Raw genomic sequence first — 19,904 nt, forward strand, 5'->3', positions numbered from 1 at the left:
CAGAATGAGAGCTGCTCTATAAATATTAAATGTTTCAATTACTTCAGATATCTGCTCAGAAGATGTGCATCACACAAACTAGAAAAAAAAATGTATCCGGCATGACTGAGTGACAGACCATCCCCTTACCTCGGATGGTGTGGGGATGGTGAGGTAGAGGTAACAGGAAACATTGTTAACACGGGCTACATTGACCAGATCCAATATCAACTTTCTGTCACAGGGAAATTAAATGTCTACAGCGTCACATTTCTTTTCTATAACATCAGTATCAGTGTCAGCTGCTAAGTCTAAATGAAATCGCTTCAGTGCCACTTACGGAAACAACTTCAGCAAGCAGGCAATTGTACTAAACCATCCATCTATTTTCTTCCTCTTATCCAATCAAGAGACATACGAGGGGGGTGGAGCCAGCTGTCATAGGGCAAGAAGACAGACATAGACATAGACAACCACTTACCCTTAGGGCTAATTTTGAATGACCAATTATGCAGAACTCACATGCATGTCTTCAACCTGTGGGAGGAAGCCAATGTACCCAGAGAGAACCCCCTCAGACACAGGAAGAACATGCCAACTTCACCCTGCCCTAAATTGCTAGTAGAAACGCTCAAAACAAATAAAGAGACATCTTGCAGATAGCATGACACCAAAACTCCACGAGTTCCAAAATTCTCACATTCAGATGGGAAAGTAAAGTATTAAAAGTATTCAATAAATACACATTTTTTTTGAAAAACAATAATTTAATTAAACATGAAAGGAAAAAAAACAATACATTTAACTTTAAATGTTTTTTTCTCTGTGTTTTCGCTTCCTCGCATCCCAGGTAGTGGATATGATTGGCTGACGCCCAACAGGTAATAATATCCAATAGAGACAAATAGCCTCACTTTATCTGGTATGACACATACGCTGTTATGGAATCGCTTCTATCTGTATGTAATATCTTCTCCAGTGAACTGTGAATCTGCATTCATAAATAATAACTGCAGTGTCAATAATTCTGATAACCTTTCCACCTAGAGTGAAACAAACGACTCTGGGACTGGACTGCGGAAATGACTCGAGCTTTTTCCACTGAAAAATATTCACCACGTGAAACACGTCTCTTACTGTGTTCTTGTGCGACTGAATTAAGCTGTAGGTGTGGGACTGTGCATGTTTGCACCACTCTGTTTTATGTGTTTGTGTAGAGGAGTGTAGTGTACATGCAGAGAGTGATTAATCACCCAAAGACCCTCTAAGCTTTGTCTACTATGGCCACCAAGAAAGCTCTTTTACAAACAACAGCGCAAGAATGATTACTGAAATAATTATGCATTATTTTATTCCCCACAGAGAATGAAAAGCAGTGGCAATCACATATCTTTTTTATTAAGTCTGTTTGTGTGGCCAGTAACACCGAAGTGTGATTGTGCGTGCGCTATATCTCTCCTTCCTACTGCGAGATAAAGAGGGGTCTTTGTCATTTATTTTTGCTCACCATATTTCTTCTATTGATCACATGCATTTAAACTTTTTCTGTTAGAGTTAGGCGACCCAAACACTTGTTTATCCCAGATTTATTGTGATTGTGCAAAAAGACAAACAAGCAGGATCTATATAGGTTTTGTTGCACAACCCATAACCCTATTGGTAAGAGTATGCAACTGCAAGTCATCTGCATCCAAGGTAAACATGTTGAAATATCTCGGGATCTGGAGCACCCATTTCATTGCTACCCAGTATCATATTTCCTACCTTGGTTTTTCACAGCAATCTGAAGAAAAAGAAAAATCCTTGAAGTTCGGAACGTTTGAAATTTTCCTTACATAGTGATAAGATTCAAGAAGTATGAAGAGAAGAACGTTAAGATCAGAAGCCAAGAAGCCAAAAGCTCAAGTTAGTGTGAGCTCTCAAAGTCAGGAGATGAAATTTGATTTTCATAGTTTCAAGCAGACGGTAATGACAGCAGAAGGTCAGGTCAAAAGATGCGGCGCTGTTGTCGGGGGAGAAAGGACAGGCTACAACAAAAACAAGCTACAGCAATGCATGAAAACCTGGAAGAGGCTGACATACTGCTGTGTTAGACATTTGGAATAATGTGTCAGTCGACATCAGCTTAGTTGATGATTATTGTGCTGATTATTCCAGACTGTTTAACAGTTCTTCAATGTATCATCTTACAAGAAAAAAATACTGATAGGGCCTTAATGTTTTTCAGTTTAATTTTAATTAGCTATGCTGACATGTGAAAACTAGCCCATTGTTGTGTCACCAACAAATTTGTGATGCCAACAGTTTTTTTTAAGCTGTTATGAATGAATATTATGAATCTTACACTAGTATGTCAGCCCCTCACTGAAAACGCATCATATCATTTGCAGCAAGTTGTGAGAGAACTTTAACCAGCAGCCAACAGATCTGTAAAATTGCACTTTTATAAACAAAAAAAAGACGAAAGGCCCATGTCAGTGTTTACAGTCTTACATGTCTGAGATTTTCACAGCTTGATTTAAAGCTGAATCCTTAATAAGACTTTTCTGCACTGCAGACTCAAACTTGTTCTACATAGATGCTTCGTTTTTTTCTCTGCAGTTACACAATAGATTTGATCGGGCTGCTGGTGAAGTCCTGTCCTCCATTCTATACATTCTCACAAAACAGACACATCTTCCAGATTCTTCTACAGAGCACATGTTGGTATACTCACTGGTTCCTTATATTTCTACCTGTCATGTTCGAAAGCAGCACAGTAAAGCTGCTAACGCGCCCCACAGGCAACAACTCGAGCACAGGAATAAGCCTCCTTTCCCCTTTTCTATCATTTGCTCTCCCCTCCCAAGCAGCGAAGGAGCTCTGCTTATCTCGGCATAGCTGTCATGCCGACAAAACAGTTATCACCTTCTCCTCCTTGCTTGAGAGTTCCAGGAACCAAAAGAACACCTTGCTAATCAGCTCCTTACTATCATGCCCGGTCATATTCTGTATAGCTAACCCAGCAGCCAATATAACGAGGGAAAAAGCACACAACAAAAATGAAGTCTTTCTCAAATAAAACATGGATTGGTTTAACAAAAGAAAAGAAACAGCAAAGAAGCTGAGGCTGGTACTTCTTAACCCACCACTTCATGAGCAAACAAAGACTTGTGCAAACAAGTCTATTAGCCTGTCACCCTACTTGTGCCCTTGCTTACATCAAGTCTGTGAAGAGTGCTGGATGCTAATTGTACATGCGCTCCAAGTTACCAAGCAGCACACTGCTACAGACAGGATTCTTAAACAATGCAATATTTATTATTTTTTTTTAAAAAGGTATAAAATTAGCTTCATAACTTAGCTTTAACAGTTAACAACATAATGCATATTTCTACACTAAATCCAGAACAATGACAAATCAAACCTCACAGTCAGGTTTCTTATAGCTTATAATAAAACCTTCCCCATCAGACATCTGGATATTTATGAAGTCATTTCCACACTTCAGTGAAGCTAGTTCACACTTAATTATAGGGTGCACAGCTACTTCACCCTCAGTGAATGCCTTAGCCACAACCAGATTATAATATTACAAACGTACGAGAGGAAAAAAGAATGAAAAGCATTGACCTAAAAACCACATAAGTGACTAACCTGTGTCTCGCTGTTCTCTACCTTTTTTCTTTCACTCCCCAGCTTCCAGCCACCCAGCAGGGGGCTATGTGGCAGGTACATGGGACTTAGATCACTGTTTCTCCTCACAGCATGTGTTAGCACTCATGGTAAATTTCATGGTGAAGTTAGAGTTGTACAGGATTTTACTCTGAATAACAAGACAGTACCATCACCATCTGAAGAGTAATGAATGAGTCCAATCTGTGTGGCCCTACTGAAGTGCGATAATGACTTTACCTTGTTAAACAATGTTTATGCAAGCTGTAGAGCTTGTTAACATTTGACTGTTCACAATTAAAATATCCTAACATTAGCTAATAATTATAATTATCCAATTAAAGTCATTATTATTAGCTAATGTTTAGATATTTTAATTGTTAGCAGTCAAATGTTAACAAGCTCTGCAGCTAATTTACAAAAACATTTTTTAGTTCCAAACTGAGACACCGGATCTGTGAGGATGTGTTCATGTATGTAGAAATGCAGCACAAGAACATCCATCTACTAAATGACGGCTTGAAGATTCATGCAAAAAATTAAATTATCAATTGGAGAATGCTCACCAATCACTTTATTAATACAATACAGATCTCTTTCACTGACACTCTGAAAGCAGACTTACAACGTTGCCTGTGGAGCTTTAACTTTAAACCACTAACGAACAGCTAACCACCACTGAATATGTTTCCACCGCCTGACTCACTGCACTCACACACCTACTAACCATTTTTAAACAATTAAAACAAAAACTTTGACTTACGGTCGTTGCAAAATGAGCCTCCATAGGACGTCATGCTGCAATCGCAGGTGAAGCCCTCCCATTGCTGGAGACACACCCCCTGATGGTAGCAGGACTCCTCCGTACAGGTGGTACTGGGTCCTGAAGACAAAACCAAAACATACGCCATCACATTTTTTGTTCAATCTCATTCAAAATTAAATATTTCTAAGACCAAAAGGCAGAAGCAAACGATCATGCACTCTGGATAATGAGAGCAAAGGACAATTTTTAAAGCTCCATTTAGCAATTCGTGACTTTTCCACTGTGGATTACACACACTATTGACCCAACAGTGCACTGTCACATCAGCTGGCAAGATTCAACAAGTGTTTTGCCTTTGCTGACTGACTGAAATGGAAGAAGACACGACTTTCCAAGAAAAATAGATTTTGACTACTTGTTCTCAAAATAAAGATGGTAATGGTAAAATGATAATGCTAGAAGGCAAAAGAAAATAACAATGAACTACTGTTATAAGATTAGGATACAGATAACATGTTAGGAAAACAATGGTTCTAAAAATAAATGTGTGTGGTGGCTGTTGTGTTGGTGGGGTTTCTCATTAAAATCTCAATTAAACACAGACATTTTTAAAGAACCATGGTTCAGTGCCAGACTAATTTGTTTCCACAAAGATAAACAGACATCTCTCTGTGCCATTTACAAGTGGTCCAATTAAGACACCCTACCCCCCCACCCCCACCCGCGTGCTCCAAACTTATAAAAATGAAATGTTTTATTTTGTGTTGTTTATATGCCAGTTTGCATTTAATCATTCGTTTTTAATAATCCTCCACAGCATGTCTTTCTCCCCTCACCAACCAATCACAGCAGATGGCTGCCCCTCCCTAAACCTGGTTCTTCCTGGTTTCCTCCTATCAAAGGGGAGTTTTTCCTTCCCACTGTCGCTAAGTGCTTGCTCATAGGAGGTCATCTGATTGGGTGTTTTTCTCTATATTATTGTAAGATCTTCGCCTTAAATATAAAGTCCCATATATGACTCAAAGTGAATTAAATTGAATTGTTTTAAATTGTCCACTTTCTGTGTTAACTATGTCCTTATTTACTGATTAAAACTTCCCTTAAGGAGCTAATAGAATATATTGTCATAAGCAAAAGCCATTAAATGATTTGTTCATTCTTCCTTTATATTACTCACGTTATCTTTGCATTTCTTCCTGAGAGCTCATGAGAACATGCTATTAGGTGCCTTAAACTTGTTGGAGCATAAGACTCTCATCTGTCATGTTTGCTCCAAATGTTCAAGAAAAGGTAAAAAGCAACTGAGCACATATCTCCATTACCTTGCTGTTGACAACCGGGTGCTCGATTAGCAGCTTGGTTACAACTTGAACATCTGCCTATGTACTAATAGTGTGCTTAATTGAGTTTCTTAAGCAAATATTTCACCAATCCTTGCAAAAATTATTATGTAGATTACATGCTTTTTTAAAATTATTTACTTATTTATTTTGCATGATTAGAAAATGTAAATTGAAAGCATTTTGTATTTATCTTGGACATAGACTGCCCATTTTTTGCTTATTTCTCCTGTCTTGAGCTACAATGAATAAGCAACAGTGCTTTTGTACCTTGACTTCAGTCTCCTTCACTTCCTCCCCTCATCTTGTTTTTTGTTGTTGTGATCCGCTGAGTCAGTATGCAGTTACAAGAGAAAGCTCAATGTTCTAGCCTTTGTCTGGCCTTATCTCTGGAGAGACTAGACCAGCAGCCACCTCTGACCACTCTGTATCCCCAGTCCACAAGCTAACAATGACCTAAGAACCAGGTTGGTGCGGACCCTGGCAGTGATCCACATCCAGGAAAATAATACCTCTAAAAAAGTCACCTTCAGCGGTCTTGCTTTTTCTTTTGAAACCCAGCATTTTAAAGATCGAACCTACCAACAGATCAATCATGTAAACAGCGCTTCTTCTCTGGTATATGGTTCGGGGAAAATATTCTGAAAGTGATTATAGTTAAATTAGATCACCAGTCAGAATAGTTTTTGATCTATTCCTGCAATATCAACAAGGGAAAACATGGTTTTGCAACAGCCCCAGGACTAGATATACTAATATTTGTCAAAAGAGTCCACCGTTCCAAAACTGGTCAATTACTACTGCTCAAATCCCTGGCACATCAAATCATTAACTAATATTAGCATCCATTTCTGGTGCCTGCGGGATTCAATATGATAGCTTAATGCAGTTTTAAACTCTGTTTGGAGCGAAGTAATTGTGGTGTATAACTGTAGGCAGGTAATAAGGCTGGCTGGCAGAAGTAGCAGCGTTAGGGAGCAAGAGAAGGGGGGGGGGGGGGGGGGGGAGAGAGAGAAAAAGCTGGATCACTACTGCATCTAGTCGGCCAATGCGGTCCTCAGGGAAATCAAGTCTGTGCTCTCCAACGTTCTGTATGCCATTGAGACGTGGTGGAGGGGAGTTAAGGGTGGGGTGTGTGGAAGGGGAAATGCTATAGCCAAAATCTACTGTTATACTCAGGATTAACTACCCCACACCATAGCCATGCAGCCTGAGACATGGTGGCCAGCCCCGCGCAGCAGAGGTAAAAACATGACAAATGCAAGATTGATGAAGCAAAAGCCAGCAAGGGTGGAGCACTGCTGAGATTTGCCACACTGACAATAACATTAGAGGGGAGAGGTGCTTCCCTCATGCAGGTTTTATAGTGCAATAGAGAGGATATACAGAGGACAGACTGTAAGAACTGTCCCGAGCTCAGAGAATTGGGCGTGGCCATTGGCGATATTAGGGAATAAAGTATATGGAAAATGGACTCGGTTACTATACTTCAGTGTCTTAAATGGTCGCTTAGCTAAAGAAGCAGGCTTATGTTAAAGCAGGTCACAATGAAACTTTAAGAAGGCAGAGTTACTATTAGAAATAAGATTTTTACTCATGTCCCAAAACAACAAACTCAACTTCCGAATCGTTTCCTCATAATTGCAGTCAATATGTAAAGTGAGAAACTGTTGACCAGCTGGCATTCACTGAATGAAATGACTCTTATTAATATTAAGACAAGTGTATTCTACACTAGATGGTAATCATTGCCATTTGATTTCCCCCTAGTGACTCACAGGTAAGATTTAATGATTGATTGAGTGATTTCTTATCTTTAAACAGTTTAATTGCATATTAAGCTCAGTATATGACAGCTGCTGCTTCTACTTACCATCGCAGCCTCGTTCCACCTGGCCCACCCTGTGGAGGGCATCTGCGATCAGGTCAGGGAGTCTCCCATTCAGGTCCACAGAGGCCAGACAGCCCTGGTACCCGTCCCGAGATGCAATCAGTTTGGGCAGATTGCTGTACATGCTCTTTGTCACGCCACCGATGTACAGCTCCCCTGCAAAACACACCCATAATAAGACCAATGAGAAATAGCCAATGGTTAACATTAGTAGAAATCCTTTAAATTTACTGGTTCATTTTAGTTAAAAACAAACAAACAAAAAAACTACATTTTGATTTCTAACAGCAACGGGTGTCAATAGGAGGCTTTTATACAACACGGTCGTAGTATAAAAATAGGTTGCCAAATATTTCAGTGGTCTAGAAATAGAGCGATGATGGAAATACATACCAAATAATTACATCCATATTTGGAGTATCACTCAGTGACTGTAATCAACTCAGAAATGGATTATGAATGCATCGCAATATCTGCGTGTATGTGTGCCGGTATAAAATGTCAGATACTCTAATATAGTTTTTGAATGAAAAGCACAGTTATGGAAAAGAACTTGAACATCATGTTAGCATAATAACAACACCAAGTACTGTGACCGTGGCTGCTGGTATTTTGAGCAAATCATTAAGCCATCTGTAGGTACATGGGGTTCCTATGAATGCCAAACTATGCTTGTGCACTGTGAAGATTTGTACCATCAATGTTGGGAGGTTTTTTCTCCTGAGAGACACTCTGACAAAAGGCTTGTCACTGAGGCGGCAAGAACATGTCTGAAGAACATGTTCGATTCAAAGAAACAGCTTATGGTTGACATGTGTAAACTGTACAGTAGCAAGCCACAAGGATTGGCAATGTCATGTGAAACCTGACAGACGTATTCCACCAACATGTCCGTGTACTGCACTCTCATGGAGTGAAAGATAAACATATAAAGCTCTTTAAGCAGACAGAATTTGCGAATCCTAAGCAAAATGATAAAGCTACAAATGAAGGTCTCTTTATATTACTACATAAAAGGAAATAACCATCACTTTTTCTGTCTTCCAATTATTTTCCCTCTCTCTTTTTCTATTTCAGCCCTCTGTTCTGGAAAGTTTTGCAGAAAATGCCAAGCGAAATTATGATAAACACAAAAAGGCCTTTGATGTAAATGCATATGAATAAACACGGTTTGAAATGCTTCAGGCTTTTCATATCATCAAAACTCCTACTTTACGCTTTATCTTTAAGAAGGCATAAAACGAGCATCCGGCAAAACCTTTCACACAGGGGCAAGATCCTGCTACAAAGATAAGGCCATCTGAAAACCTTCCTACTTGGACAAACTACAATAATAATTTTTTCACAGCTGAAAACCAGAACTTTCAACTGAGAAGCAATGAGCCACAAGGTCAATTATATGTGGACTTTGTGTAATGGAATGAGTCAATGATGTTTGCCAAGTCGTGTCTAGAATTAATGAGTACTTGACACTTCATATTTTCCAGCCAGGGCTCCCGGGCATTATAATCAATACAAGGAAAGCATTAGCTGTCCAACTGAATGATGTCCTGAAATCATGGCTGTAAGAACCATTTAGCAAATATGAAATTATCAGTATGGTATTAATCTCAAAAGAGCAAACAACGCATTTCTGCAAAAGTCAACAGCATGTTAGAGATTGTACTAACCAGTAGGGGTGCAACGATATTCGTATCGATATTGAACCGTTCGATACAGTGCTTTCGGTTCGGTACGCATATGTATCGAACAATACAAAATTTGTAATTTATTTTATCAACTTTCCTTCTGACTATGCTGTCTGTGTTGAGCGCTCAGTGAATCTGCGTTTGACTACTCCGCCTAGGGTCGACAGTGCAGCCTAGGCGGAGTAGTCGAACGCAGATTCACTGAGCGCTCAACACAGACAGCATCGTCAGAAGGAAGAGCGCAGGGCAAGCTAGCGAGACAGAAGTTAAGCTCTCCTTACAACATGGACCTCCCCCACCCTCATTCAGATCTGGCGTTTGGAATTATTTTGGTTTTCATGTGGCGTATGACCCTGAAGGTAAGCAGTCATGGACTAAAGTAAAACAGTATGTTGGATGTGCCATGCAATGCTTAATTACATTGGTGTGAACTAGTGTGTTAGCGCAGTTAGCTCGTTAACGTGTTGGCCGTCTAGCCCCATGCACAGGCGATCGGCGGTAGCTCGTTAACGGAGATTTGCCGTGTTGTGGCGTTAAGGTCATTTCAACGAGATTAACCTGAAAGCACTAGTGGGAACACAACGAATATGACTGCACATTTACGCCGACATCATCCTAATGCAAAGACAAGTGGAAGCAGACAAAAAAAAGCAAGCATGCTACTAACTTTAGCCGAGTCATTTAGACAGCTGTTTAATATGCTGCTGAGAATATAGCCCAGAAGAAGCGGATAGTATAGCTTTTATTTTGGAAAGAGACATTTCTCTGTAATAAACTCTCTTTTCCAAAGATGAGTGATTCCTCAATCAGATACAGGGCTCGCAATATCGCTAGCCCAACGTCCTGGAGCTAGCGATTTTTTTTAGTCGGGGTACCAAAATCTATCTCTGCCCTGCCCGTCGGGCTATTGTAGGAAAAATATATGTCAATGCTTTTGCATTCTTTCGGAAATGTAGCTGGGTAATTATGTCATTGGCATCGGTGAGCCACTGTCAATATGTGACATATCGTTAGCTTCATAGCATAAGTGCCTAAGTCATTGACTTAGTCAAATGACTTAGGCAATTATGCTATGAAGCTAACGATATTGAAATCGCGTTTGAATTTGCGCTTGTTTTTTTGCTTTCACTTTGCAATCGTGCGAACTGTGTATAGAGAGCGACAGCACTGATCTGTGAGTGATGATAATTTGTGCACCAATTCCTCTGACATCGTCTTATTAATCGTTAGCTTACTATGCAAACATGACAAGTGAAATCTCCCGCAGCAAGCTTAAACATGTGAGAGGTTGATCGCGCAGAGAATCGCTGAGCTTATGTGAGTACGTGTGTAAAAGCAGCAGGATTTATATTTGACTACGATGACCTGGATGACTGAGAACCTTCACAGACAGATATATATTTTAGTTCTGCTGAGCCAAATAAGACAGGTCAGGGTGAAGAAGTGACAGCCAAAGAAAAGCTTACCACAAAACGGAGAAGTTATGACAAATCAGACTATAAGGCAAAAAGAAAGTGCAGCTTTATGGTTTCATGGACAAAAGAATTTCTGTGGCTGCAATATGACGAGCTAAATAACCAGGGCGGCACATAAGTGGTCCGCAGGTGCGCATTCGCTGTCAAAATAAAAAACACGCACAAGGGTTAGGGTTAAATTTAAAAACTGTACTTTTGAGTTAAAATATATATTTATAATTTTAATAAATGACAAATTAAAAAGGAATGAACATTTTTTTTGTATCGAAAAAATATCGAACCGTGACACCAAAGTATCGAACCGAACCGAACCGTGAATTTTGTGTATTGTTGCACCCCTACTAACCAGCTGCATAACTAGAGCAGACGAGACAGGAGGGAGGGCTGTGCCAGATGTACTGTAAAAATTAGTCATGCAAGTTTTGTTTTCTTTCAGTGGAGTAAAGAGTACAGCTGAAGAATAAGTATGCAGCGCAGATGCACACGCCCACTCAGCGAACTGGGGTCTCGCTGTGCTCCGATTGGAGTTGAATATCTTTTCATTTGAATTACAGATTTCTTTGGCTAAAGTTTTGCCTCCCTTGTTCATCTGGGCCATGGACGTTTTATTCCACAGCAAATATTAAAGCTCATCTACCTTCATTTTTTTGGTTTTCTGTTTCTTTCATCTAACACGGTTTCAGCATTGTTTTACTGTGAAGGTTCCTGACATCTGAAGAGATCACCTACTTACATCACAACTTTCTTATCTATTAATTTTCTGTTTATACAGTAGAATGCTTCAATTTCGCGCAGTTATAATGAGCACAATTTTACCATTTTTACATTTGACAGATGCTCCTAATTTAGGCTCATTTGTTTTCACACTTATTTGAAAAATAACTTTTTTTTTGGACGGGGCTATGGCTCTCTACATCCTCTTGCAGACCATTACATGTGGAAACCATTTGAATACAAGCGCGCTGATCCACACAGGTGTGCACACGGGTGTTCACTGTTCGTAGACTTAAATTACACCTTTCTTGGCTACTACTTCAAAGCACATTGTGCGTTGTCTGTCCTGCGTGCTGCACAACAACATTGAATATTTAGTATTTACTGCTGTTTACACTTAGCTAGATTAATGTGATGGTGTTGTGTTTAGTATGTTGCTTTGGTTTTTTTGCTTGTTTTCTATTCTTTCTCTCTCAACAGGTGATCCAGGAGATTTTATTTTATTTATTTATTTATTTTTTCCCCTTTCTCACTGTCCCTCTCCCCTTCTGTTTTTCTTTTCCTTCCTCTTTCTTTCTCACTTTCCTATCCCTCACTCATGTCTGTCCCGTCTGTAAAAACTGAAAATAAAATAAAATAAATAATAAGATAAGATAAGATAAGATAACCTTTATTAGTCCCACACGTGGGAAATAATAAAAACAAAGGTCGATCAAATGGACCAATACGGCAATGCCACGATGATCCATTTGGCAAAATAAATCCATTGGGTATCCTTGTTGGTCTTCAGACAACAATTGTGACGGCAAAAGAACCAAATGGGACAGGCAAAAAATAAAAATTAAAAAATTAAAAAAATAACTTTTTTTTTTTTTTAACTTTTAAAACATAAAACATAAGTAAGGCGCCGACTTTACTTTCAATCACATCTATAATTTGCTGTGAGCTGTGATTTAGCACACAGTGCTACTGATAGTCAGGTTCAGAGCTTAGCAAAACTCTCTGTTTATACACCACTTTGCATTTCATTATTAGTTATTATTAATCTCTGGCTCTCTTCCAGACAGAGTCTTTTTTCGTGTCTGCCCAAACCCGTCGTGGCAGATGGCTGCTGCTTCCTGAGCCTGGTTCTTTATGTTCCAAGTCCTTGCTCACAGGGGGTGATCTGATTTTTGGGGTTTTCTCCCTATTACCGTGGGGTTTTTACCTCACAATATAAAGTGCCTTAAGGCAACTGTTGTGATTTGGCGCTACACAAATAAAACTGAGTTGAATTGGATAAAATGATTTCTGGAGAGATGATGTCTATCATGTTGTGACTACCTACTTTAATATTTGAATATGACGAGTGCAGTGTTGTTACAGTTTTGGGACTGTTTAAGAACAAAAGTTTAGAACGATGAGTAACCATTTTCCTCCCAGCCAGAGACTGTGTCGTGGTCTGGGCTCTGCTGTCCCAGCAGTAATGCATGGCTGTTCTGCTGAAGAGCTCAAAGACATCCACAAGACGGGACCAATTACAGCCTCCCAGACCTCACCGGAGAACACCACCTCCACATCTCTACGGTTACCATAATGACCTCTCAGGGGCTGATGGGAGGAATTGGGATGCTTGGATACAGAGCTCTAGAGAGTGTCTGACAGCACCATGTGCAAGAGCACACTGCATAACGTTTACACTAGACAAAAAAGATTTTAAAGGGTTTTAAAGTAAAATATAGATCTCCTTAATAATGGTTTCATTTCTCTTTCATGGTGTGAAACCTCATACAAAAGACTTTGTGGGACTTGGATGGATCACTTTGGGAACAATGGAAGGTCTTCAACACTTGACCCTTTTTTGATAACTCTCAATTTTATATTCTTAGAAGTGCAATGTTGAAATCGATTATTATTTAGCCCACATTGGAATACCATCAATTTACTGTAAGCCTGCAAAGTAGCAGAAGATTTGTAAATAAAGAAAAATCTTAATTATGTAAAATATTTCAGCAACATTTCCATTGCAGGATTCACATTTAAGCAAATATTTGCCACTGGCCATATTACCTCCTTTGCTCAAAGGGTTGGATTTTCTTGAGCTGTATTGATTCCAGTAAAGCACAAGCAAGCTCAAAGAGTACTCAAAGATTTGCTTAGCTGTTATAAATATGACTGTGCTGAAAGTTTCAGGCAGAAAATCGTATAACAGCACAGTGACAGTGGGAAACGTGGCATCAGATCTAAGTGAAACTGTCAGAAGTTAAATTGTTTTTCTAAGAAAAACCGGGGCTTTCTCGGCTTCAAATCTGAAGGTTAGCAAGAAGGCTGACAAAGAGGGTAGTACATGACATTGAAAAATGCTTTGCATAAATTGAGAAGTTGGATCCGAAGCAATATCACCCAGGCAAGAAGAGAAATGGAAAACAATTTCATCACAGACACAGAATTTCCTTAAGTTCTCTCTGTTGTCCACATTCATGGTGGTGCACAAAATGACACTAAGCAACACAGGGGGTTCCCTTCTCATTTAAATATGCAGAATGATTGACGATAAGATTCTACCGTAATTGAAAGCGAGAGTCTGGTTTAATATCACAGTAAATATCACAACAAATCCTCTTATCACCAGGGTAGCGATAATTTTGTCCAAGCAATTTTAGATGTCCCCACAATAAGAAAATATTCAGCTCTTTTCACAGCTTGTTTTATTCTATGACAGACCAGCAGCATGCAGGCACGCAAGACAAAGGAGCTTTTTGTTTCCAACTTTTTTTGGAAGAATTTTGTTTCAGTGAGATGTATGAGTCCGGACAGTTTCGGCTGTGTCTGTGTATATCCACTGTGTACTTTGGTCTGAAAAATGGCCAAAGTTTGCAGGATAAAAAAAAAAGTTTGAAAGACATAGCCGCATTTAGTGCTTTGTCTACAAGTCCCAAAGCTCCAATTTGATCCCTTTTATTATTTTATACTTATCTGCACACCACACAAAGCTCTTGCAAAGATACATACATATGCATAGAATAGTTGTTTAAGATTTTAATTCATTTTCTGAAAAAAATGTTGTTTAAATCCAATAACAATGTTAAGCTGTTCATTTTATGGCTCGTCAGCTCAAGACAGGAACTGTATCTCATCCCTCCCTGTAATTGGCTCCCAAGTGCAGTGATGGTATTGCAGTCTTTGCCCATAACTTGCAAAACATATTTTTTGTGTGTGTGTCTATATATAATATAAAGTCTGATAATGACAACAGGCAACGAATGCACAATGCCCGATCCGGTCTCTAAACAACACTCTGGCTCCTTCTTGCTGATTCCCTGCTGTACACAAAGCTGACCATTAACTTTCATTAAATGCTCATGCATTTCTCAAGTCTTCACTCTGGCTGTTGCTTCTTTTTGCTTCAATATTCTGCTTGCTACAAGTTGCTAAGATTAAATAATCACTGAAGAGAAACACATGCAAAAACACACATTTATACAGAGTGTTAGCAATGGCAGAGCACGTTACTGCAGAGGTTTGATGAGGGAGGGGATTGCACTCCAGGCTTGGCTGGGACAATGGCATCCAGCAGGAAGATGCAGGGAATCTGTGATTGCTAATTACAGACGCTCAAAAAATCTGTAAGGATGCCTCAACAAGATGACTGGTGTAGAGAATAAATGTTGACGCAGCTTGTGCGTTAATTGCTGATGCTAAATTATAAGACGTATAATTATGTTGTATGTTATGTCTCTGTTTTGGATGTGTGCTTTTGAGATGTTTTGAATACTGCCTGAGGGGGTAAAAAAAAAGAAAAGATTCAAGGCAAGTAAAGCTGTAATTATATGATACAATTGTGACAGCAGGTGCATTCTTGCTCTTGCTCCTGCTAAATGTTACAGCAGCAACAGGTGGAATTCATTTTTAAAACTAATCCTCGTCTAAAAAAAAGGACCACAGACAGAGTCAACTGAAAAGACCAGTAAGGTGAAATGCAGTCTAATAATATTTAGCTAACATCACCAGCAAAGCAATGATGAATATTCACGTTGATTTTTTGATCCTTGATAGGAAAAGCTTTAACCCACAGCCACGTTAGTGATACTTTTTGCATAATTAAATGAGCCATTACATTTCTTTGACTGCAGGTAATACGAGCAACAGAACTCAAGAAGGGGAAGAAATGTTCTTGATTAGCAATTTGCTCATTATTGTTTGTTAATCTACATCAACAAAAACAAAGTATGACTGAATTAAATACTCTAATAAGAGAGACGTGGCTTCTGCAAATACCAAAAACGTAGTAATTGTACAAAACATTTCAGGTCTGATTCACAGTAGATTAGTTGTGACATCAACAAAACAGCAACATAAAATATCGCGCAGCCTTATGAGTCAACTAGAGAAGAAAACTGAAATGTTCTTTTATAGGTGACAAGAGGCGTTGTGTCCCATGACCAAACCTTTCAGTTTATATTAGCACCATAGTGAATGGGATTACAGTACATAAGGTAATGTAATGTGTTTGTTCATCAAGAATAGCATTGCTTGTGGTGTTAACATCCATAAGGTCTGTGCTGCGCTGGAACTGGTGCACTCTCTTTTAATAAAGCCCTCGATACACTATAATAATTTATGGCATAGCCTGTGGTATTAAAATTATACAAGCTATAACCAACCCATAATTTCCCCACTGGCTGTATATCTAGATTAGAAAAAGAGAAGAAAACAATGGCAAACTCATTATTTCTACAACAAAAAGGGAAATAACACACGTAACCGCAACTTTACATTGACGCAAACTCACTCTGTTGTCACGCGAGTCCTTGAAGGGGCTTGAGCAGAATTTGTGCCCGTGCTTGCCTGTGACACTTTCTGAAAGATTGTATAGTGACACAGACAGGCATTATTACACACTTTCATGCTTCCATTCTCTCTCTATGAAATGTCACTCCATATTCAATGTCCTTTCGCTTTGCCTTGGCTCTATTGCACTTCAGCTTTTTCGACTTTGCTCGGTCACCCTTCTTCACTCTCCATTTTGCCCGTATTTGTCTTCATTTCTCTGCCCTCTTATTTCCCATCCTCACTGTTTTACACTCACAATATTCTTGCCTTGTCTGTCTTTATCTCCTTTTTACAATCCCTGTCTCTTTGCTTTACTTAGTTCCAGCTGACATGCGGTGCAAATGCCAGCACAGGTCAGTTGTTCTTACTGGTTATGCGAGTGTCTGGTTTTCATTACATCAATCAAAACTAGCAGAAGCTGAGCACGGACAGCGTGGACTTTTGAACTGATGATGTCTTTTAGGTAAGACTTTTGGTTTTGCCCATAAATGAGTGCCTGATCAATTTCTGGTTAATATAGCACAGATGTTACAATCACAGAAGGGTTTGAGATACCTGCGAATCAGACAGTTTGCTCATATCTTTCCCAGTAGCTGCTCCCACAGTGTCCTAGCAGCTTATTTTTGATGAAACAAGTCTGCAATATCACATCAATCTTTCTCTGCTGAACAGATTTCACACATTTTAAACATGTATAATTCTGTGTTAACAAGATCAATAGGACCAAAGGTTGGCTTCTCTATCACAGTTCTTTCTTTTCTGTTATTTTCCATTGTCCAGATATATCTCTATTTACATAAACTGTGATCCACATTATACAGCTTATGTAAAATGAAAATTGAGTGACTTTTATTCAATTTTTTTTGCTTCTTTTATTTCCTCTGACTTCAAAAAAGGTATCAATCACAGCCAAAGGGATTTTTTTGTTTTGTTTTTGTAAGCAAGACTCTGTCATGCAATATGTGGATGAAGGAGAATTAAATAAAACATGGAACAGTGCAATGACGTGCAAGATGCATGAAAGAAAAAACACTGAGGTTTCCCGAGAACCAGTAAGAAGTCGCTGAACTGTTAAAAGATCTGGGCGAGCACGAATAAATTTGCTTTGATAAAGGCTTGTTAAGAACAGAGAGAAACGTTTAGCTTGGAAACTGATACACATAGCACTGCAAATAGTTTCAATTACTGATAAATGGCATCATATGGTCCAGAAAGGTGGAGCTGTGGTTGGCTGGTAATGCTACATTAGCACCAGGGAAGTTGCTCTTTTCAAAGGGATGTTAATGCTTCATGATGGCAATTACAATACGTGGGATGTGTTTTTGATAATCTGCTGATTAATTGTAACAAATCATCAAAATCCAGAGTGTTATACAGGACCAGTATGTCATTAATGACACCCTGCAGAATGATATATAAGCAGAATCTATACAGCTGTATACAAAAAGAAATATCTAAAGAAATATATAAAGAAATATCATTTTTCACTTGTATTCATATCCTGGCTGTAATATAATTGTTAATTAATAAAGACATTCTTAATCATCGTGAAAAAATACAAACGTAACTGAACAAAAATGTCAAACATGGCGTAACAGCGGCACATTCTGGAGTCTTTCAGCCTCTCTTCCCCAGTATTTCTGACATGATGGAGAAGGGGTCCTGTTAGTTTGGAAAACAACACATGCACCCTTGACAATTTTGCATTCATAAGGGGCATTATTACTAGCCAGACACCTGCAGGTGAGTATCACCCAGCCAATGGGGCTCTAGGGAGTTATGACGATTTGGAACAAAAGCAGTTCCATTATCTGCTAACTAACCAACACTGAGTGTGGTTGAATTAGAGACCTTTTTTGTTGGTCTAAATTGAAAATCGTGTGGAAGGACAATTTGAAAGGTTCTATAACTGAAACAGTAGGAAATTGAGTCCAGTTATAATCTTTCTGGTGTTAGATAAATAAATTATTTTGCTACAGTTCTTGCATAACTGTCACCCATTACCTTTCCCCGCATTAACTGAACTTTCTGCTTTCTGCACTAATTGCTTACTTAGTTTTTGAAATGGCTCTCTTTACTGTGTCTCCTCTCCCATCAGTCCTTCAACATTTCACCTGGGAGTTATGGAAAACAAGATTTCTTTTCACTGGCTCATCTGCCAGGAGAGATGTTATAAATACATCAGTGGAAAAACAAAGTGCCATCTCCTTTCTGCCCTTCTACTTGAATGGATAAGAATTCAAGTGTTTTTCTTGATGAGCTCAATTAAATGTGCTTTTCCACGCCGATTAACTATCGTGAAACTGTTTCTTTAATATACATTGCATTTTTTGCATTTGTCTGCATAAAGGTTGTAAGACAGCACAGAATAAAAAGCCTAGAAAAGAGCATTAGGGTGCAGAAACAGACACACTCTCAGAAGAAATGCTCACTTTATCTCAGCTCCACCTTCAGTGAGGAAGCCAGCTTTTGAGAGAGAAGCCAGAAATGGAGAGAGAAGAAGGTGGGGTGGAAGGAAAAAAATGGCCAAAGCTCAGAGTAATGCCACAGTAAATTGTATTGGAAGACAGGTCAGAGCAAGAAAAAAAGTTAAAACACACTGCTCTATTGCAGCACTCATGCTCCCTAGGCCGTCATTTACTGAGAGAGCCCTGACACTGAGCGGAAAATAGAGGGGGTAGAGAAGGACATGGGAGGGAAATGAATCAAAAGAAAACAAAAGGAGTCTGGATGGCAAGTGAGACTTTACAGGAGTATGCGGAGAACCTGTATAGAGGATACTGGGTTCGCATGGCATCTGATGTCTCAGCACCATGTAAAAAATAACTTTTCTTTATTGGATGATGGGCATAAGCTAAAAACTGTAATTACAATCAGTGCTTATGTCCGTTTTGGAACTATGGCTGATTAAACTGTAGTTAAAACTATTCTAGGTGTTGATTGTAAACGTTAATGAGGAAGATAAGGACAGTGATCTCAGCATCATCAATTAAGCTGCTGCTGATGTAGATTGTGACAAATAAACGGTGCGATGCCTCTGAAATCATCCCGCCCAGATTGCGCCGTTCAACCGGGTGAGGAAACAGCTCGAGACAGTTATACTGTTTGATTTCAGGTGCTAATCCGGTTTTGTAGCATATGATTTGTTCGTTATTATTATGCAAATGCTTCCAAGCGCTGCTTTGGCAGATCTTCATTACATTGCCTTCTCCCTCTCTGTCGTTCATGATCCAACGCCAGGTGCAAAGTGAAGCAGTGTTAAAGAGGAAATTGAATACAGCGCACGTTCTGTAATTCATCTGGTACACAGGTTTTTCTCACGTTTCTCTTCCAAAGTAAATGAGATTCTAGAGAAAAATCAGACATCCACACCAAGTTCACTGTTTATGCTCAGAACAGTTACAGTTAAAAATTCCCAAAGGACCACTGGGACCTCGAGAATGAACGAATAGAGACAAGTGAAAAAGCTGTTGTCCTTTACCTGACGCAACAAACTGACTTGTATACAACTCCATAACAAATTAGAGGGACCATTTTTTATTTGATAGTCAGTGCTGTAATCAGGCTCATACCGCCCACAATCAC

General features: G+C 39.1%; 1 protein-coding gene across 8 annotated transcripts in view; it reads right to left on the reverse strand.

Annotated features, from left to right (window-relative positions):
- The window catches only part of nrxn2b (neurexin 2b), a 710,873-nt gene that overhangs the window by 288,865 nt on the left and 402,104 nt on the right, over window positions 1-19,904 (reverse strand). For all 8 annotated transcript variants that reach the window (XM_080298328.1, XM_080298327.1, XM_080298329.1 and 5 more), the window contains 2 exons: window positions 7,613-7,786; window positions 4,397-4,516 (listed from right to left, as the gene is read on the reverse strand). In XM_080298328.1, coding sequence (XP_080154454.1) covers window positions 4,397-4,516; window positions 7,613-7,786 — 294 coding nt within the window. The remainder of the gene's footprint in view (window positions 1-4,396; window positions 4,517-7,612; window positions 7,787-19,904) is intronic.

The sequence above is a fragment of the Astatotilapia calliptera genome, chromosome 3, assembly GCF_964374335.1.
Source record: "Astatotilapia calliptera chromosome 3, fAstCal68.1, whole genome shotgun sequence".
Lineage (NCBI taxonomy): Eukaryota > Metazoa > Chordata > Actinopteri > Cichliformes > Cichlidae > Astatotilapia > Astatotilapia calliptera.